General features: G+C 44.0%; 1 protein-coding gene and 1 non-coding gene across 9 annotated transcripts in view; both read left to right on the top strand.

Moving 5' to 3' along the window:
- The window catches only part of MGAT1 (alpha-1,3-mannosyl-glycoprotein 2-beta-N-acetylglucosaminyltransferase), a 37,421-nt gene extending 32,188 nt beyond the window's left edge, over window positions 1-5,233 (top strand). For all 8 annotated transcript variants that reach the window (XM_078388759.1, XM_020815200.3, XM_078388758.1 and 5 more), the window contains one exon: window positions 156-5,233. In XM_078388759.1, coding sequence (XP_078244885.1) covers window positions 231-1,583 — 1,353 coding nt within the window. In that variant the 5' untranslated portion in view covers window positions 156-230 and the 3' untranslated portion in view covers window positions 1,584-5,233. The remainder of the gene's footprint in view (window positions 1-155) is intronic.
- Window positions 5,234-14,013: 8,780 nt separating this feature from the next.
- On the top strand, window positions 14,014-14,104 carry TRNAY-GUA (transfer RNA tyrosine (anticodon GUA)). The gene is given in 2 exon segments: window positions 14,014-14,050; window positions 14,069-14,104. It is a non-coding gene; the product is annotated as a tRNA-Tyr (tRNA).
- Window positions 14,105-19,758: the final 5,654 nt, after the last annotated feature.

Here is a 19,758-nt window from a genome sequence, read left to right on the forward strand (position 1 = left end):
CCCCACTTGCTTGGTATCTAAAGTAGGCTATAAGAAATGTAGGATTTGGAGTAAACCTTTCTTAATAAATCTGGATGGTAGAAAGGGAAGAACAAATGAGATAGGGTGTCATACACATGATCTCCCTTAACAGTACTTCCCTGCTCATTTTCCAGGTTCTTGGTGATTGCCTGATGCCCATTGAAGGAGAGAGCAGACGAAGACAAGGTGGGGGCCTGTGCCTGTGAAGGATGCTGAAGAAAAGCAGCCTGATTCTCTGGGGCGTGGTGCTTTTTGTGGCTTGGCACGCCCTAATCCTCTTCTTCCTGTGGACTCGGCCTCAGTCCTTTTCTGACCATACTCGCCTCACCGAAGAGGTAATTCGTCTGGCCCAGGACGCAGAGGTGGAACTGGAGCGCCAGAAGGACCTCTTGCACCAGATCTACCGTTACAGTGCCCTTTGGAGCAGGAGAAAGGCGAATGAGGCCCAGAGGCTCCGCCTCTCCGCCGCTGCAGCATCCACCCAGCCTTCCACTATTGCACCTTTGTCACGTCGCAGTCAGATCTCCCCCGATGCCATTCTGCCGGTGATCGTGATTGCCTGTGACCGTAGCACAGTCCGTCGTTGTCTAGACAAGCTGTTACATTACCGTCCTTCCAAGGAACGGTTTCCTATCATTGTGAGCCAGGACTGTGGGCATGAGGAGACAGCCAGGGTCATCGCCTCCTATGGAGACGCAATCATGCACATCAAGCAGCCAAACCTCAGTGATATCCCTGTGCCCACTGACCACCGCAAATTCCAGGGCTATTACAAGATTGCTCGACATTACCGCTGGGCCTTGAGCCAGGTCTTTCGGACCTTCAAGTACCAAGCCGCCATTGTAGTGGAGGATGACCTGGAGGTCGCTCCAGATTTTTTTGAATACTTCCAGGCCACTTTTCCTCTCCTGCTAACGGACCCGAATCTTTGGTGTATCTCTGCCTGGAATGACAATGGCAAGGAACAGATGGTCGATGCGGCCCATCCGGAGCTGCTTTACCGTACGGACTTTTTCCCTGGGCTGGGCTGGCTTTTGCTCGCTGACCTCTGGGACGAGCTGGAGCCCAAATGGCCCAAGGCCTTCTGGGATGATTGGATGCGGCAGCCTGAGCAGCGGCGGGGCCGTTCGTGCATCAGGCCTGAGGTGTCCCGTACCATGACTTTTGGGCGTAAAGGTGTGAGCCACGGTCAGTTCTTTGACCAGTACCTGAAGTTCATCAAGCTCAACGACCGCTTCGTGCCTTTCACCCAGATGGACCTTTCTTACCTCAAGAAGGATGAGTACGAGCGCTCATTCCTTGCCCAAGTCTACGGTGCCCCTGAGCTGCGAGTGGAAGAGCTGCAGGGAAACCAGCGCCGGGAGCTGGGCACCGTCCGGGTGCAGTATACCACCCGGGACTCCTTCAAGGCCTTTGCAAAAGCCTTGGGCGTCATGGACGACCTCAAGTCGGGAGTGCCCCGTGCGGGTTACCAGGGCATTGTCAGCTTCCTTTATCGAGGACGCCGCGTTTACTTAGCACCTCCTTCAGACTGGACAGGATATGACCCCAGCTGGAGTTAGCAGCTGATGATCCTTGAGCATGTTGGACCCTCGGGACAAAAGGGTGCTTGGAGTAGGGTGGGTGGGGGAGGACAAAACTCTTTGTTTGTTTGTTTCTTATTTTCCTGTGTGGCATTCGAGTGCATTCCAGAGATGAGGGGTGTTTTGTGCACTTAAAATACTGGGGGCGGAGGGGTGGTTTGCCGGGGTTGGTCTGATGCCCCGAAGAGAGGGAGAAAGGTAGAGCATTCTGAGCTGTCTCAGTTCTGCCCCATCTCCAGTGCCTATTCTCCTTCTTGACATGGGAGGTTGTCCACTCATTGGATCTACAGGGGCTCCTCCAAATGTACACATTTGGAGACCAAAGCAGCAGCTTTTCTTCCCAGCTTGGTTGAGTCATCCTAGGCCTGCTCAACATGTGATCTGACGGGCCAGATTCATCTTAGTATCCACGTAGCTTGGTCTGCTAGGGGCTTAATAATGCACATCTTTGTGTGAGTCATTTTTAGGCAAGCAAAAAGGTATCATGCTCCTGACAGGCCACCATACATAGCTGATAGCCTTCCATCAGACTGACTGATCACAGTTTGGGCAGATTTAAACTATAAGGAGAAAATAAGGGCCATTTCCCACCTGCTGGCTACCTGTTCTGTTTTCACTTGGGTGTTTTTTTTTAAAGGCCTAGAGAGCAGGGAAGCCCCGAGGTGATCAGGAAGGATCTTTGGAAGGACCATTTTTATTGACCATATTGGCCTTTTTTGTTTTTCCTTAAGTGTCTCGGATACCTAATTTCATTAACCCTGCTGGATGGATTGATAACGATAGGACGTACACATTGATCAATGTAATGTGATTGTCACTCAGGTGAGGAGAGGAGGGGAAAGAGAGAGTGGAGTTTCTGCCTGCTTTTACCTGAGAAATAAAGTGGATTAGTGAGGAGAAGCATGGGAAGCACGTTGCCTTTTTATAGCTCCATGTTGGGGCCTCTTAATTTTTGCGTAAATGAAGTATGAGAGAGAGATGGGCATTTTCTTTTCACCCTTTTAAAAAAATTGGTTACATGGTGCAGTGGTTGTGGTTCTGTATCTCTGCAGCTAGCATTAACCAAAGCATCTTCTTGTCAGCTGGATTGTTCTCAAAACTCCATCAGATAATCGATAGTTGACAGCACAGCTGGAGGAAGCTCGGTTGGGCAAGCCTTACCTTAAGTCTCCTACAAATCTAATGTATCAGGATGAGGTCTTCAGCTTGCTGTGGAGGAGCACACAGACTTTCCAAGCTTTGTTGCAGTCTGAGATGAAAAGAGACTCAGGCCTTTTCCAACTGGTGCCCGCCAAATGTCTTGGATTTCACTGCCCATCCTTCACAGCCAGGGTGGTGGGATTTACTACCTAGAGAGCATTAGTCTGAGGTGAGCTGCTACCGAGCTTCTCCACCTCTGTATTATCTCTGGGTATATACTTTTGCCACCACAGTATAATAACTATGTCATATTTACGCAAAGGCTGGCTTAATTATTGCCTGTCATAGATGCCATGACCTCTTTCCTGGTGAGCAAGGAGACGTGTCTCATCACCTCAAGGCTGCCTTAATCCTCCTTGGAGTGGGGGCTACTTCCTTCCTAAACCCAATCTCATGTTTTGGGTTGGTTGCCCCTCAGTGGCATTTTCTTTTGACTGGTTACACTGGCTGCTCTGTTTGAACTGGACACTGCCATGTCTGTGGGAGAAGTAAGGTGGAAAATTCTTGGGCAGCAGAGCATGTTGGGGAAGGGGCTGTCCACAGCAAAGGGGCCCAGCCTTATTCAATGGTGCAGAATCCCTCTTCTCCATTTTTGCCTCTAGGAGGTGCTGAAGAGTTTCTCCAAGACCATCTTACCCAGGTGGACATGGAGAAGGAACTTCAGACCTTATTTGGCCAAAATTTCAGACCACACCAAAGGGTAATATTTTCTTTCTTTTATTGCTGTATTAATTTTGTGTCTCCTTTTTCTTTCTTTCTTTCTTTCTTTCTTTCTTTCTTTCTTTCTTTCTTTCTTTCTTTCTTTCTTTCTTTCTTTTCTTTAAAAGGCAAAACACTCTCTCCAGGGTGAGTGGAGGAAGAAAGATTGTCTCTGCTTTGGAATTCTAAGGAATTTTCCTCCAGTTCTGTGAAATAGAGGTGGGAGGCTTTCCTTCTATACTCTCTGTTCTTCTAATCTGTGCAGATGGGAGGACACGAGATGGTGCCTTGGGGAACTAAGCTGAATGGCCTGATGTATCTACAGTACTTAATTTTGTTTTCTGGTAACAGTTCTGGGAAATGCAGTATTGTTGCAGAGCTTTGGAAGGAGGAGGGCTTTCTTGCTGAGGTCCCCCAATTTTGAGGGGGTTTTGCCACTTTTTCCAATAGAGGATCTATCTTTGATTCCCTGAGGGGGGACCACTATGAAGGGACAGGTATTTGTAGGGGTTCTTGAAAGGGGTTCCATTGAGAAAGGGAAGAAGATTGGACAGAAATTTGCTTTAATATACATGGGGACCTATTCCTTGGAAGCAGAGACCCTCTTGTCATGGTACCTTTCTTCTCTCCCACCGTCTCCTTGAATGTACAAGAAGATGTGATCTCTTCAGCCCATAGGAGGTAGGGAGAAGAATCTTGGCAACAGTGAATGGATTTGTGGGGAAGGGGAAGGCACACTCAGATGGTCCTCCACCCCTGCTTTTCAAAGGTGCCTGATTCTGGGTTGGACATTGTGGCATCAAGCAGAAAGCAACTCTAAAATTGTTTTGACTTTTGAGCTATGCTTTCCTTGACTCAGGCTGATCTCAGGCACAGGGGAAGGAGCAGCTTCAAAGATGTGCTCCTCTTTCTAGTGGTAGATAGGTAATGAGTTTTGAAAGGCGGAAACTAGGGGGTTGTATTCTGTCCCTACCGACTTTTCCTTTTCTGTTCTCAGGAACCTAGACGCAAAGGACCAGCGCTTCTGCCACAGGTGGTTAGGATGGAGGTGGTGAAGCATCCACCTTTTGTTCTTCCACAATTGCTTAGTATTTGCCAGGTCCTCTGCTCTTCTTCCTCTTGTTTTGGAGTTGATGTCACCTAAATGTAGGTCTCTGAAGCTTTCACTATTTCCCTGCCTGTTCCTACTGTCACAGGATGGACACTTATTTTTTTAAAAAAATCTAACCTTACTTTTTTGCAGAAAGAGTCTGCCTTGAGGACTTCTTCTACCCTTCCTGTCTCCCGCCTTGGTTTTGGACACCGTAGTTCCATATAACTATATCCACCACCTCTTGCCCAAACTCAATCCCGTGGCATGTTGTCTGTGCTTGTGTCTTGTCCTAGCTCATGGGGCTCTTCCTTCCCTTTCCATTCCAGACAGTGATTAAAGCAAAGGCATGGAAGGAGGAGACTAGCTGAGGTCCATGGGGGCAGGAATGAAGATGTGAGTTAGTTAGCAAGAAACTGCGGTCTACACACCCACCCCTTTCTCCCCCCAAAGTCCTTCCACTCATGAAACTGTCTGTTTTGAAATAAGAACTGCAAATATGATTGTGAAAAATTGTTGTCACTTAATTGCATTGTTTGATGGAGAGATGTTTTTATGTCCAGAACTCAATTGGTGAAAAAAAGTTTAAAGATGCAAAAACTTATTTTCCACAATGAAATAAACTGGTCCTTTTCAAACAGCCTGTGTATTTTTTTTAATTCTCAACTAGCTATTTTGTTAGTGTTTTATGTAAAGTCAGACAGTGGCCAAAAGAAAGTCAATGTTGCTGCCTTTCTTCAGACCAGAGTTCTATCTAGTTCAGTGTTCTCATCCCAAGTGACAGGCTCCTTGTGGCTAAGCACAAACATGATCATGACTGTCTTCTCCTATCAGGAGCAGCACACATTTTACAGGAGATCATTTTGGATGCTGAACTAAGTGGGGGGCAGTTTAATAAAATCCAGATTAGCCCTGATATAATGCTAGGAAGGAAAGTTTGTGAAAGCGAAGTTCCAGCTTCCACTCTGAATCCTCAAAGAATGAAGTTCACAGAATAAAATAAGTGTACAGTCACCTGCATTTGGTCTGAGTTTGTACCAGAATCAATGTTAGTCATGTTGCTCAATATCTGCCCAATTTCTATTTTCCATTAGTGAGGGAATTGCTGTTCATCCAGGGAGTTAGAAAAATTCTGAATTTACAGCTGGTTGTTCTTATTTTCAAAAACAGAATGACACCCGTTGCTTTTCTTGTCAGCATTTTGAGGGTGAAAAAACCATCAAATAACTTATTAGAACGCCAGTTGAGTATTTGAAGGTTGCTTCTCACTCCTCCTTCACCCCAAGGCGGAGACCGTGCAACTGCCACGACTTCAACATTGTCATTTCTCCCCTATACACACAACTTGCGCCTAACAAAGAGCCCTGAAGATGCCAAAAGCACACATTTTTGAGCCCTTCTGGTTTTGCTAATACGATGCATTAAAGTAACATTGCTTTTGAAACTGAACATCAGTGCATGGCTATATGTACTTATATGTATCACCAAAAAAAGTGTTGTGGCACCCTTAAGGCCAAAAGATTTATTTTAGTGTGAGTTTTCACAGCTTACACTCCACTTCTCCAGACATATGGAGTGCAATATCTGACCACAAATTGTATCTACAATGTATACTCCTCCCAAGTGATGGTGGGGATGAAATTAAGAGAGAGATGAGCACAGGTAGTGAACTTTCAATATGAAAATAGCATTATTAATACAGGTTTAACATGTTGATTCCATTACAGTGATTAACAGATGTCTGCAGATTAACATAACGGCTCTCTCTGAAGTACAAAGAATCTTGCTTTCAGCAAGAGTTGTTTCTTCCTGGATCAGCTTCTGATTTTGAGGCCAGAGTTTGCCACAGTAAGGTTGAAATCCTGTTGCTTAGCTTAGTTGCAACTAAAGTAGGCCCATTGAATATGGGGATTTGGTGAGTCAAGTCCTCTCTATGGGTGTGACTACATTGACAAATAATATGCTGAGAGTGGCACTGTCTGATTCACATTTTTTTCCATTGTCTGTATGACAAAAAGTTTGAATCAGCCCAGAGTTTCAACCACTCTATCTATAGTTTTTCATCTTCATATTGCTTTAGACAATGTGATCGCTTTTGCTGACTTGGGAAAGTTGGCAGCCATTATATTTAAAATCTTCCCAGCCAACTACTGCAGCAGTGAGAGAGGCAAGGCGCAGGGAAACTGGCTGCCATTTGAATCCTCCCTCTACACCTGGTGCCTGTGTCTATTTTCATTTTGCCTTCCCATTCTGTCCCTTTTTAAAAAACTTTTTAAAGGATTGCTAATCTAGTGCTAGGGCAGCTAGGTGATAAAAGGGAAAAAATAATGAAGAGACAGTCTTAAAATAACCATACCTCTGCTAATCTAGGATTAGAACAAAGCAGAAATACCATAAGAAGCTGGAAACATTGCTGAAATAAAAACTTTCTCTTGTCTATCTGCTGATTCCTTTACTTTAAAACAACTCTTTGGTCATCTATTTTTGTAAGGGCAGCAAGCCTTTAGGGGGGAGAAAAGTACCTGGAAGGGAAGAGGGCAACCAGCAGACTCTGGCATCAGTTGTGGGAAGAGAGGATTGAAACAGTCAACAAGCTGCAAACAAGGCTGATTTCCTCCCCTCTCTCTGCTGACTCCTGTGAGATCAGCTGAAGCAAAGTAATCTGGGGAAACACAACTTCCTGGTGCAACTTCACAGTGGATCCATTGGCATTTTTCCAGCTGTGCAGTCACATCCTACGTTCTACTGATTCAAAGGGCCAACTCCAGATGTGACTTAATATGCTAAGCAACAGGATTTAAACAAATATAACTTTCATCTACCGTGCTTCCCCAAAAATAAGACAGGGTCTTATATTAATTTTTGCTCCAAAAAATGCATTAGGGCTTATTTTCAAGGGATGTTTTATTTTACAGTCATGTCATCTTCTGGTTGCTGCACAATGGTGGAGGGCAGGGTTTCACTTAACTGGGGCTTATTTTTAGGGTAGGGTTTATATTACAAGCACCTTGAAAAATCATACTAGGGCATCTTTTCAGGTTAGGTCTTATTTTCGGGGAAACGGTATTCATAAAATAGTTTCATAAACCACTGGATAGCATAGTGGTTTATGAACCTAGCTGCAGAGCAAGAGGTTAGGAGTTCATTGCCCCACTGTGCTTTCTGGGAGAACAGCCAGCCTGCAGATGCTCATGTATTTTATGGATGTAACAAATTTCAACTTTCTTTGTAATACCTTTGTAATACCTTTTCCTATACAATAGCCGCTTTGACTTGGAGCACAGAAAGTAATTTTTCCAAATTTACAATGGGTTCTTCATCTTTTTTAAAAAATAAAAAAAAAATCTTATGCTCTTAAGCAAATGTCTGGCTCCATTATTCTTCTTTGAATATGTGTAGAATCTCTAGATGTCATGGAAGTAAGATGTGACCAGCCAAAAGTGAGGCACAGGTTACGATTTCTGGAACTAGCAGTCCAAATCTGTCCCATCCTCCAAACCACAGAAGTCTGTAATGCTTATAACCACCCTGTCAAACATTCTTATCTGCCTGTTTTCAGGTGTCTTATCTCAGTTTTTTAGTCAAACATGTTTATGAATATTTTCTTTGGCATAAAAACTTTTGGCACTTTCTTCCATACCACGGAAGAGGAAACATAAAGCAGAAAAATATAAAATCAGATATGTGGATTAGGCATTCTTCAGTCTCGAGGGACTATGGTAATGTGCTCTGTATGGAGGACTTGGAACAGCGTCTAGTGTGACTGAGGAGGCCAATTCGAGAGTGACAATCCCTTCCACACTTGACAAATACAGTCTGTTCCCTGTCCAGCTCCCTGATTTGGCTGCTTTCGGGACTGCCTCTTTGCCTTGGCCTGCTGGACAAGGGTCTCTTCAAATTGGGAGAGGCCGTGATGCACCGCCTGCCTCCAGACTGAACGCTCAGATGTCAGGGTTTCCCATTTGTTGAGGTCCATTCCTAAGGCCTTCAGATCCCGCTTGCAGATGTCCTTGTATCGCAGCTGTGGTCTCCCTCTGGAGCAATTTCCCTGCACCAATTCTCCATACAGGAGATCTTTTGGAATCCAACCATCACCCATTCTCACACCATGCCCGAGCCAATGTAGATGTCGCTGTTTCAATAATGTATACTTGCTAAAAATTCCAGCTTGTTCTAGGACTACTCTATTTGGAACTTTGTCCTGCCAGGTGATACCAAAAATGTGTTGGACACAACACATATGGAACAAGCTCAGCTTCCTCTCCTGCCATGCACAAAGGGTCCAGGACTCACTGCAGTACAAGAGTGTACTCAGAACACAGGCTCTATAGACGTGGATCTTGATATATGCCATCAGCTTCTTATTAAGCCATACTCTCTTTGTGAGTCTAGAGAACATGGTAGCTGCTTTGCCAATGCATTTATCCAGCTAGAGAGAGGGTGTCAGATCGTTGAGCCAAGGTACGCAAAGTCATGAACAACCTCTGATTCTTGTGCAGAGATGGTAATAGAGGGAAGTGAGTCCACGCCCTGGCCCATGACTTGTGTTTTCTTCAGGCTGATTATTAATCCAAAGTTTTGGCAGGCCTTGCTAAAGCGATTCATGAGTTGGTTACTGTGGGTTTTACAGGCTCTTTGGCCTTGTTCTGAAGGTTGTTCTTCCTAACGTTTCACCAGTCTCTGTGGCTGGCATCTTCAGAGGACAGGAGTCAGAACACTGTCTGTGCTCTGTTGCAGTTTGTTTGATAGTTGAGTATTTATAGCTGTGGGAACAGCTTTTGTCCTTTTCAGGAGATTGGGTGATTATGGTGATCAATGTGTTTTTGTTGTGGATGTATTGGTGTGATAAAGGGGAGAGATGATCTGTCACTGTGATTGATGGGTGTCGTTAGCTGGTCTTTTGTATGCAGTAATCGCCGGTCCTTGTGGCTGCCACAAGTCAAAGCAAAATTTTGCGGCCCTAGCTGGTCGCAACTTGAAATGGTCGAAACCAGTCCTGCTGATGAGTGGAGCTGCAGAGACAAGATTCTTTCAATCCCCACAGTAGGTGGAACAATGGATCCCAGCAGAGTACTTCTGACCACAAAGCCAACACCATGTTCCCTGGTCTCATTCAATGGTTTTCCCTGCCAGAAGAATGAGAATTTTTTTTCTTTGACAGATCCTATGTCTGGCAATTTCATCTTTTGCAGGGCGACAATGTCCGTCTGCAATCTGCTCAGTTCCATGTCAATGACAGCTGTCTTGCGCACATCATCTACTTCCTGCAGGTCATCAGAAAAGCCAGGGGTCATTCTCTGAACAGTCCAGGTGCCCAACTTTAGGTCAGAAGTTTGTTTATGATTGTTGCATGGTGCAGGGTTATCGATCTGCTTGTTGGCTTTCGCCCTAAACCCCACACACCCTGTGATGTTAACAGGCCGTGGTGAGGTAGCACCTTACTGGCTGGAGACTGCCCAGCTTAATGCAGTCGGTAGCTACCTGGTGAGGTGCAATGACCTCTCCCAATGTCAGAAGTTGCCCCTGGCATCATGTTCTATGCCAATCGAGCAAAGACTTATAAACGGTAACTGCTACTTCCCTTGTTGTTTCGATGCTGTATGCAAAGCTGGAGTGTCCTTTCCAGAGCACGAAGCCTGGGATAGGCTGTTACCCAAGCAGCAAATCCCCCCTTTCCACATCACTGAGGTAGTCCAATGGAAAGGCACGAGCCAATACAACTGGTTCCAGCAACGTCGCAGGAGTTGCCCGAACGAGACAAACTGCCTCCAGGACTCCGGCTTCAGATTTTGCTTCGAGGTTAACTTCTGAAGCCTCTACCATCAGTGGATATAGCAGTGGAGGTTTGAAATCGGAGTTTTTCTTCTCATAGATGGGCTGCCTTCCAAGGCTGACGAGCCCCACCTACCCGGCCTGCTCCCTAAGAGTGCGGAGATTAGAACACAGGCCTCCAGCTGCTGGACCTTGTCTTCCAAGAGGACCACCAACTTAGAGCATTTCTACCCAGGCACCTCATTAGTAAGAATACAAACATGCCACAGGTGTAACAAGTGCAGCAGATCCTGCACTCTTCATCTTGACCGATTGGTCAGTGAATTAAGAAAGGGAGGAAGTCTGATCCTACCCCTAAAACATTTCTTCCTCCCAGGTGTGTGCAATGCTATTTGGCTTTTCATGTTTACTAGATTAGAGTCAAAAATAAAATCAGAGAATTCTCCCAGCCCGCATTACAACACAGCTCACCTCCTGCCTCAGCTCCTCTTCAGGAAAGGGGCTTAGAGCTTCTGCCAGCCCACATTTAAAGTCAAAATCCCTCCCCCTCAGACCGTGTGGTCAGGGCGAACAAAGGTCAGCCTAGAAGAAAATACTTCACCTAATAAAATGTCCTCCCAAACACAGCTCACCTCCTGCCTCAGCTGCTCTTCGGAAAAAGCTTTTTTAAAAAGGTATATACTGTAATTTAGATGTATGATTCCTCCACACACTAAAATTCTGTCCTACCATGTAGTTCAACCTCCAGCACCTTTAAATATATAACAGTAATGAATCAGACTATTATAAAAAATTCCAACTCAAGTAATAACCAAGAGAGATTACAATTGTTACCAGTAGACATGAAAAGGGAACAAATTCTAGTGCTTTTATATAGTTTGAAAGCTGGCGGTGGGAAAAGGATGGGGATCTAAATTGTCTTTAGGACTGCAAGGTTAGGTTCAGACCAATATTCCCTCCAATCTTCTGCCAGCGCTGGGTGCCGGCCACTTCCGGAAGCAAGTGGTTGGTGACACTGGCTCAGCTGCAGAGGACTGATGCAGTGCTGCAGGGGCACAAAACTTAGAGGGAACATTGGTTCAGACTAATTTAATGAATTGCCCTCAGGCAGGTCTTTTACCACAGGAAAGGTCACATGGGTGTACTCATTACTTCCGATAACCTTGGCTTAAGCTTTATGCCTAGAAGGACAACATAGCATTGTTAAATGCACTTGGAAATGCACTGTGAGCCAGCGCCATTGATACAGAACTGGAATACAGTGGTGCCTCTCTAGACAGTTATCCCGCATGACAGTTTTTTCGCTAGACATTGGATTTTTACGATCACTATAGCGATTCACAAAACAATGATTCCTATGGGGGAATTTCGCTGGACAATGTTTGGTCCCTACTTCGCAAACCGATTTTCGTTAGACGATGATTTTGACAGCTCTCTCCGCGCTCGCAAACAGGTGTTTTGGGGACCTAAGCTTCGCAAGATAGCGATTTAAGCAGCTGATAATGACGATTCTTCCCCATTGGAACACATTAAACAGGTTTCAATGCATTCCAATGGGGAAATGCTTTTTGCTAGACAATGATTTAGTTAAACAGCGATTTCAGTGGAACGGATTATCATCGTCTAGTGAGGCGCCACTGTAATACAAGTGCAGGTACTTGCTGAAGCACAAGGAGTTGCCCTTGCCCCATTTTCATAGACACACAGTCATCAAGAGGCCTGCAGGTCATGCCATCTCTACCCCTGAGGCTGGCTAAGAATTCTGTATCGAAGTGAGCAGAAAGCAGCATTTCCTGTGTAAGTGCTGGCATTTTAGGACATGGGTAGGGTGTCCACTGCCCCATCACCAAAAAGGTGGACATTTTAACATTAAATATGCAAATACTAATTTACACTAATATCTGCAAATATAACAACAATTAGACATTACTATAAGTTATTGAACAGGATTGTGACTAAGTAACTGTCTTGGGACATAGCACTGAGAGAAAGATGGTATATAAATCCAATAATAAAGCATAGTGTTTACTCTCTGAAATGCCCTGTCCCTTGTATCGTCTGCAGTTTACTGCAAATCAATATATCTAGAAAGAAAAGAAACAGAAGTATTGTTGGAATATCTAACTAGGCAACAAACCACTATTTCCAGAGGAATGGTCTGAACAGTGGTTTCAGAATATACAGTTTCTGTGAAGATTCTCAGTCATCCAAGTGAGGTCATCTGGAAGCGGAGTCATGGTAACTGGACTTCTTTTTTATTAGGTTGAAATATTTCACTGCTCATCCAAGTAGTGTCTCCTACCAACTCTCCTCAGACTGAAGAAGCTACTTGAATGAGTAGCAAAACATTTCAACCTAATAAGAAAGAAATCCAGTTGCCATGACTCAACTTCCAATTGTTTCAGAACACCAACTCCTGGCATTGATCTCACGTCTAAAGTTCATACAGAATTGCCATGCCATCTCTTCCCTGCTATTCATCACCGGTTATATAACTGCATGTGGTTTGCATCTTTTAAAAAAAACCATTAGGGATTTTTACTCAAAAAAATGAAAGAGGGCTGCTTATATATGTGTACCAATCAAAGCTTCCACTTTTGCTTTTCGACCAGCAAAACCTGCTGTGTGTGTGTGGGGGGGGGGAGGTGACCACTTAAATGTCACCAAAAAAGAGAGGTTACCTACCTGTATCCATAATTCTTCTAGTGGATGGCAGCTCTTCAAATAGAGGACTGTCCACCCTAAAGGCTACCTTAACATGTGTCAGGCTACAACCTCCTCTTCCTCTATCAAAGTCAGCTTCATTCTTTCCCTCCTCTGAGCCAAAGTTAGTGATGGGGAAAACTCTTTCATACAAGACTGAACAACCATGTTTCATTTAGCCGTAGTTTTCTCTCTGCATCACCTATTTTGCGTTCTTTGGTTTACGATGCTCTTAAGGGCGGATTGGAATGATAGCACAAGCCAAAGGGGCCTGTGGAACTCTCCCTCACAGGTAAAATCCCCATGGCGTCAAGACCTATCTATCTAGGTGGATTTTTGAAGCCTGGTAGAAGGAGCCCTGGTGTTTGCCACAGCCGCTGTGCTCATGGTTTTCGACTTAAAATGTCGTCTTTTCACTGCTGTCAGCCGCCTTGGGTCCTTTTCAAGGAGAAAGGCGGGTAAATAAATAAATAAGGAAGATTAGGCCTTCAGGATGACAAACGACATCGAGACCCCGAGCCTGGAGGCAGAAAGAAAAGCAGCGTGCTCTCGTGATTTGAAAAGAAAAAAAAAGGCGTTTTTATTTCAAAAGCTCCTTCTTTCTTGCTCAGCGCCTTTTTCCTGTCAGAGGAGCTCGGCGGTTCTCCTCAGCAGTTTACTCGAGAGCAAGCCCTGCCCAACCCAGAGGGGCTTGCAGGTCCAGAGAGACGAGAGCCAGCAGAGCCGAAGTCCGGGTTGTCGTTTTCCTTTTCCAGTTGGCCTGGGTTTGCATATCGCGGTCAGCACGGAGGAATTTTAAACGAAAACTTGTATTTATTGTTACAGTAACGTGTCTGTTCAGTTGTGCTCCATATAAAGTCACTGAGACAGAAATTACAGTAAGTGGGAGGGACTCCCTCTAGTTGGAGCTGCTTATTTAACATGATTCCAAACGGCACACCCGTTCCTTCGATAGCTCAGCTGGTAGAGCGGAGGACTGTAGAGTGTACGAAAAATAGACATCCTTAGGTCGCTGGTTCGATTCCGGCTCGAAGGACATTTTTTTTTTTTTACACACACACCCCCACCCATTTATTCAAAAGACAGGGTATTTTATTGCATAACTCAGCAAAGCAAATTAAAAGTTTAATACATTTTTTAAAAAAATTATCCACTACTCAAGGAACCACTAGGCAAACTCGACATCAGAAACACACGAGCAGTCTTTTTCTTTCTTTTTACTTGTTACAAATAAGGATCACTGACCACCCCACTAGGTGTTTTTTTTTCACCTTTAAGCATTCTTGAAAGGAAGTTATAAACTAAACGAGCCTGCCCATCTATATGTTTTTTTGATTCCAGCCTTGAATTTTGCCTTTCAGCTTGGAGCATTTTGGCAGCAAGCCTACATGTACTTGTTGGCGAGCCAGTTCACGGAGTTTTATGGGGCCCATGTCCGAATGATCAAAGGAGGATTTGCAGGGGAGGGGGGGTTTCATTCCTCCGTGGGGACGGTACAACACGCCGTGCATTAGCTCCTAACACGACTTCCCTCGCCGAAAGCCGAGTCCAGAGTGAGAACTCAGAAACCAGTAGGAGCCCAGCACGGGTCCTGGGCTCTGTGATTGGTCCCTTAAGATTTGGAATGCGCCCACCCCATTGGCTGCTGCAGAATCGAACGCTGTTATTGATTGGCAGGCAAGGCCGAGCGGCCAGGGATGCGCTTTTTAGTCCTAGCGGGCTCTGTACGCAGTACTTTATTTGTTTTGCTTCGTGGACTCCTTTTTTGTGAAGGTTTCATTGCTATGAAAAGGGCTGATGTCATGTCATTTAATATGTGAGGGTCATCAGAAACAGTAACTCCTCATAACATCCTGATGACGTGTCACCAGACGCTCGTGGTTACATATAAACCACTCTGTTAAAACAGCTTTGCGCAGTAACCACCTCTTTTAAAATTACAATCTGATTGACAATCCTTATAAACAGATACTGTACCTTGGAAACTTTTTACTTAAATTTCCTAACCAGTACAAATGAACAATAATCAAAATTACAAACAGCTGAGGCACATCACTGGCCCTGTACAAACTGACCAGGGGATGGCATGGCTTATGATAGTGGCTGTCCGCAGTATTATAAATTTGTATATTAATAGTATCAGTTTTAAAGCACTGCCTCATTAATTGTAATATGTTATTAGTCAATCAATGTATTTTTATAAACTGGTCAATGAATTGACTAAAAGTTGCAGCTCTGTCATATTTACAAGCCTTCGTTAACAAATGTTCAGTCTAAACCTTTTATTCTCCAAATAATTTGGACTGAAACTCACAGTACCATGGGTCAGGGTGCCTAAAACATCTGGACACCTAAAGTTTCTCACCCTTGATATAAAAAGTGTCTTGTGAGAGACCATTTTTTCTAGCTTTCTGTTCCCTCCTGCACCCAGCCAGAGGATTTGGGGCAAAGCCTCCATAAAAACCACCAGCCAACATAGCCACTGCCTGAAGTGGCTGGAGAACCATGGGAGCTGTTATCCAAACAACATTTCTAAGTTCTCTTGTTAATTCCCAAGGAGGTCATGAATGTACAGTACTGTGCTGTACTGTTGTTTGTCCTCCACCAATGAAATTTACATAGGCATTCTCTTTCCATACATAGAGATTCAGTTTCTTCTTAGAACTTCAGAGCTCAAAGGGACCCTCTAAACTAAATCATCAAGTCCAGCCTCTGTCATAGAGGCACAGTGTGGAATCAAATCCCCAACCTCTGACTCCGCAGCCTGATACCTAAACCACTAAACTACTCCTCCCATGCCACAGGAGATGCCATTATATCTAATAGGTGCTGATAGCCTTGTCTTTTCTTAATTGGTTTACTAAATTCAAAAATCCTTTAAGACAAGGATGTTGCAACAATACCCTCCAGCTGTTGCTGGACTACAGCTCCCATCAACCCTGCCCATTGATCATGCTGAATTGGGTCAATCAACATCTGGAAGGGCAGAGGTTATGTACCATGCCATAAAGGCTGGTGAGAAATAACCATATGCCACTAAACTTTCTGAAGAGGGAATGCATTTAAGAATTTCTGTTGAGCTTCATGTTTTCCAAGAATCCTACATTCTGACAAATACTCCCAAGCAGGGTGCAGTGCAGCCTGACTCTGCCCTTCGTTTACACACCATAAAGCTAGACATTAACCTATTTTCAAGAGCATCTCTGCAGCCTAAAATACTCATTTGGCAGGAAAAGAGGAAGATCGGATATGGGATGGACTGATTGCCTAAAGGAAGCCACAAGCTGGAGTTTACAAAAGCTGAGCCAAACTGTTGAGGACAGAATATTTTGGAAATCGCTCCTTCATAAGGTCACCATAAGTCAGAGACTACTTGATGGCACATAACAACATTTCAGCAGTGCCCACATGTCAGCATTTGGTAAGGCTTAATCTAAATAAACTTGTTTGTCAGTGATAGAACTCAAGATACCCAAGAAGGTGCCTGTTCCTCATTACCTACAATTGTTTGTGGGCTTCCTAGACTTAAATCTGGCAAGCTCCTGCCCTCCAGATGATTTAGACTGCAATTCACATCAAAACCAACCAGCATATCCTATATTATGAGATTATGGGGAATTGTTGTCTGAAACATTTGGAGGGCACCAAGTTGTTGACAGGATCAGGGAATTAAATAAAATACATATCCCATATTATTTTTGGGACAACCCCATCACCCATTCGTTTTACTCAGATATGACTTCTTCTTTTGTGTCTGCTGCCACCTGCTGGACGTTCTGAGATAATTTTCTACTCAAGTGTAATGATTACGTACATGTTTCCAAAGTGTGGCCTTGGGCAAATTGCACAGTCCCAGGGCTCCTCTTTAAAAAAAAGATTATATTTTATCTGACAGAGAAAGAAAAAGAAGAAGGGGGCCAGCCTGGCAAACTGGATTCCCAGAGGCCTTAAATTTGACTCATGCATTATAATTTCTAACACGGAAAGCCTTCCCTCTAAATCCAGACCTGTGCTGTCCGATGTGGGCTAAAATGAGTGAGGATGCACCACGGGTGTAGTGGTAATTCTCCAAAAGCAGGTGCTCATCATGACCAGTTCTCTCCCAGAGGGATCCAGAAGGGTATTCCAGCCCTTGTTTTTTTGAGGGGGGGGGCAGGGAAGGAAGCTTTCATAAAACTGCTGGCTCTTCCTTGAGGACCAAACCACCCTTGAATACTTTACATTGCAACAGGCCTAATTAATAAGAAATTAATAATTGCACATTGTCAGGTCTATTCTGATTTATGACCTCTCTCTCCGAGATTTCCTGGGAATACCAACAGAAGCGAAACCAGAGTACAGTGCAGTATTGTACTCGGAAGTGGCGTACAAGTCCTTTCTTCTCGGGAAAGCCCTAGGACTGTGCAGCTTGCCCAAGGCTACACAGGCTAGCTGTTCTCCCAGGAGGCACAGTGGTCTGCAGTTAGGTACCCAACTCACTGGGCCATCTTTGCGACACTATATTGTTCCTGGGGAAAATCTATTCCTTGTGTGGATTTAAAATGTGCTCAGAGGGGGTAGGGAGCATTGTGGATGAAAATGTGGTCAGGTGTCTTCTACACAAAATGTCTAGCAACTTTAACTCTGGAAGTCCCTGCCTCTACTCCACCACTGGCTCTGTGTGTGCCCTGGTCTCTATTTAATATACATAAGAATTTGGCTGGATCAGACCAAATAACTCTGTAATCTGGCATCAAGGCTCATCAGAGGTGCCTGTAAGAAGCCCCCCTACAAGGCCATGAGCACAGCAGGTCTCTGCTGCTTGTTCTGCAACAACAGGTGTTGAGATATTCACCACCTTCAATTCAGGAGGTAGCATACTGCTCAACAGGTAGCAATCCCTAGACCGGTCCTTCATAAATATATCTAATCCCCCTTTCAAGCCATCCAAATTGCTAGCTATCACTTCATCCTGGGGGAGCAAATTCCATAGTTTTAAAATTCCATTGTTTACAGTGTGAGGGTGTTGGTTCGTGAGGTCCTGAGTTCAGATTCAGGACATAGCTGCTGATACCTCATATTATGACAGAGACAGAAAAATGTTTATATGCTAAAAACTCTTTCCTACTTTTCTTGTTACTTAGTTGAAGTCTGACAAAACAAGCTGTTGTTATTGTTATGTGCCATCGAGTCGCCCTCAATTTTTGGCAACCCTATGAATGAGTGATGTCCAAAATGTCACATGTCCTCAACAGCCCTGCTTAGCTCTTCCAAACTCAAGGCTGTGGCTTCCTTTAGGAAATCAGTCCATCTCCTATTTGGTCTTTCTCTTTTCCTGCCATCTTCAACCTTTCCCAGCATTATTGTCTTTTCTGCCTTCTCATCATGTGACCATGACCCCCTACTTTCAGCATTTTTGCCTCCAAAGATAGACTGTCAAGCTCCAGGCTTGGCTCAAAATGTGAGGAGGCTGAATGGACTGCACCAGCTCAGAATTTGGGGGGGGGGTGTTCACACTTCTGAATATTACCCTATGTCCGGATTCTGTAGAAATAATAAAAAATACCAAGCATACCAGGTTAAAACCTAGGGCAAAATCTTTCATCTTTATTGAAAATAAAATCTTTACTATTTGGAGAACATTCTTTTTTAATATCATAGAGGGGCATTTAAAATTGGAATCCATCTTCCATTGAGGCCTACTTCATTCTGTCATCTCAGTATTCAGATGAGAGTCTGGAAGTAACTTACTGTATAAGTAAAGTAGTTCCTTCTAAGGAATTTATGTTTTGGGGGATAATTAAGACATACTATAATGAAGTTATGCTTCAAAAGTACCACAACAAGGATGGGGAGATTAAGTTATTTCATTTGTATAACAAGTTTTGTTTCCCAGTTACTTTTCAAATTACTTTTCTGTATTTCAGACGTTTTTAGTGCATTCTGAAGGGATTTTTTTCCCCAAGCTTCATGTCATTCACGTATTGATCCTGAGAAGGTTTTTTTTTTTTGAAGTTCCAAAAGTAATGAGCAGCACAGTGAGTTGATGTAAGCCATGTAATGAGCAATGACAATTAATTATCCATCACACACTATGAGAAACACAAATAGATTGCCTTTAAGAAGATTTTTTTTTCAACTTTGATTTTGACAGGCATGAGCAGCTATGGTCTTCCAGATTATTTTTGGACAGCAACTCCCATAATCCATGGGTGAGAAGTTGTGAGGGTTATAGACCAAAACATCTGGGGCACCACAGTTGCCTAAAACAGTTGTCACACCTCATTCTTTTTTTTTAGCTGCTGACCAGCCTTGTGTTTGTGGGCCAGGTCTTATGAGGCTCTCCAAAAATTCCAGGGCTGAGTAGTTTCCCCGACCATATTCCAGCCATCTCTCATTTATTACTCACTGAGAAAAACTCTTTTGTTTTGTCTGTCTCTCTGATGCAGTAGTTTTTAATGACACAGCCATGCCAGTCTGTTTCAACGCCTATGACAAAAATACTGTAAGTATAAAAGCCCCTTAAGGCTCAAGCTTCTGTTTTCACTGTTAGCGTTCACCAGTTATGATCCATTTCCTTCATGAACGCTAATCCTGAAAGAAATCTGTTAATCATAACGCCGCCACAATACTTTTGATTTTGTTTTGTTTCTCTGTGTTGCTATCATTCCATCCCTTCCTGGTGTTTTAGAGAAAATGTAGGCATTTACT

Source organism: Pogona vitticeps, chromosome 2, assembly GCF_051106095.1.
Source record: "Pogona vitticeps strain Pit_001003342236 chromosome 2, PviZW2.1, whole genome shotgun sequence".
Classification (NCBI taxonomy): Eukaryota; Metazoa; Chordata; class Lepidosauria; order Squamata; family Agamidae; genus Pogona; species Pogona vitticeps.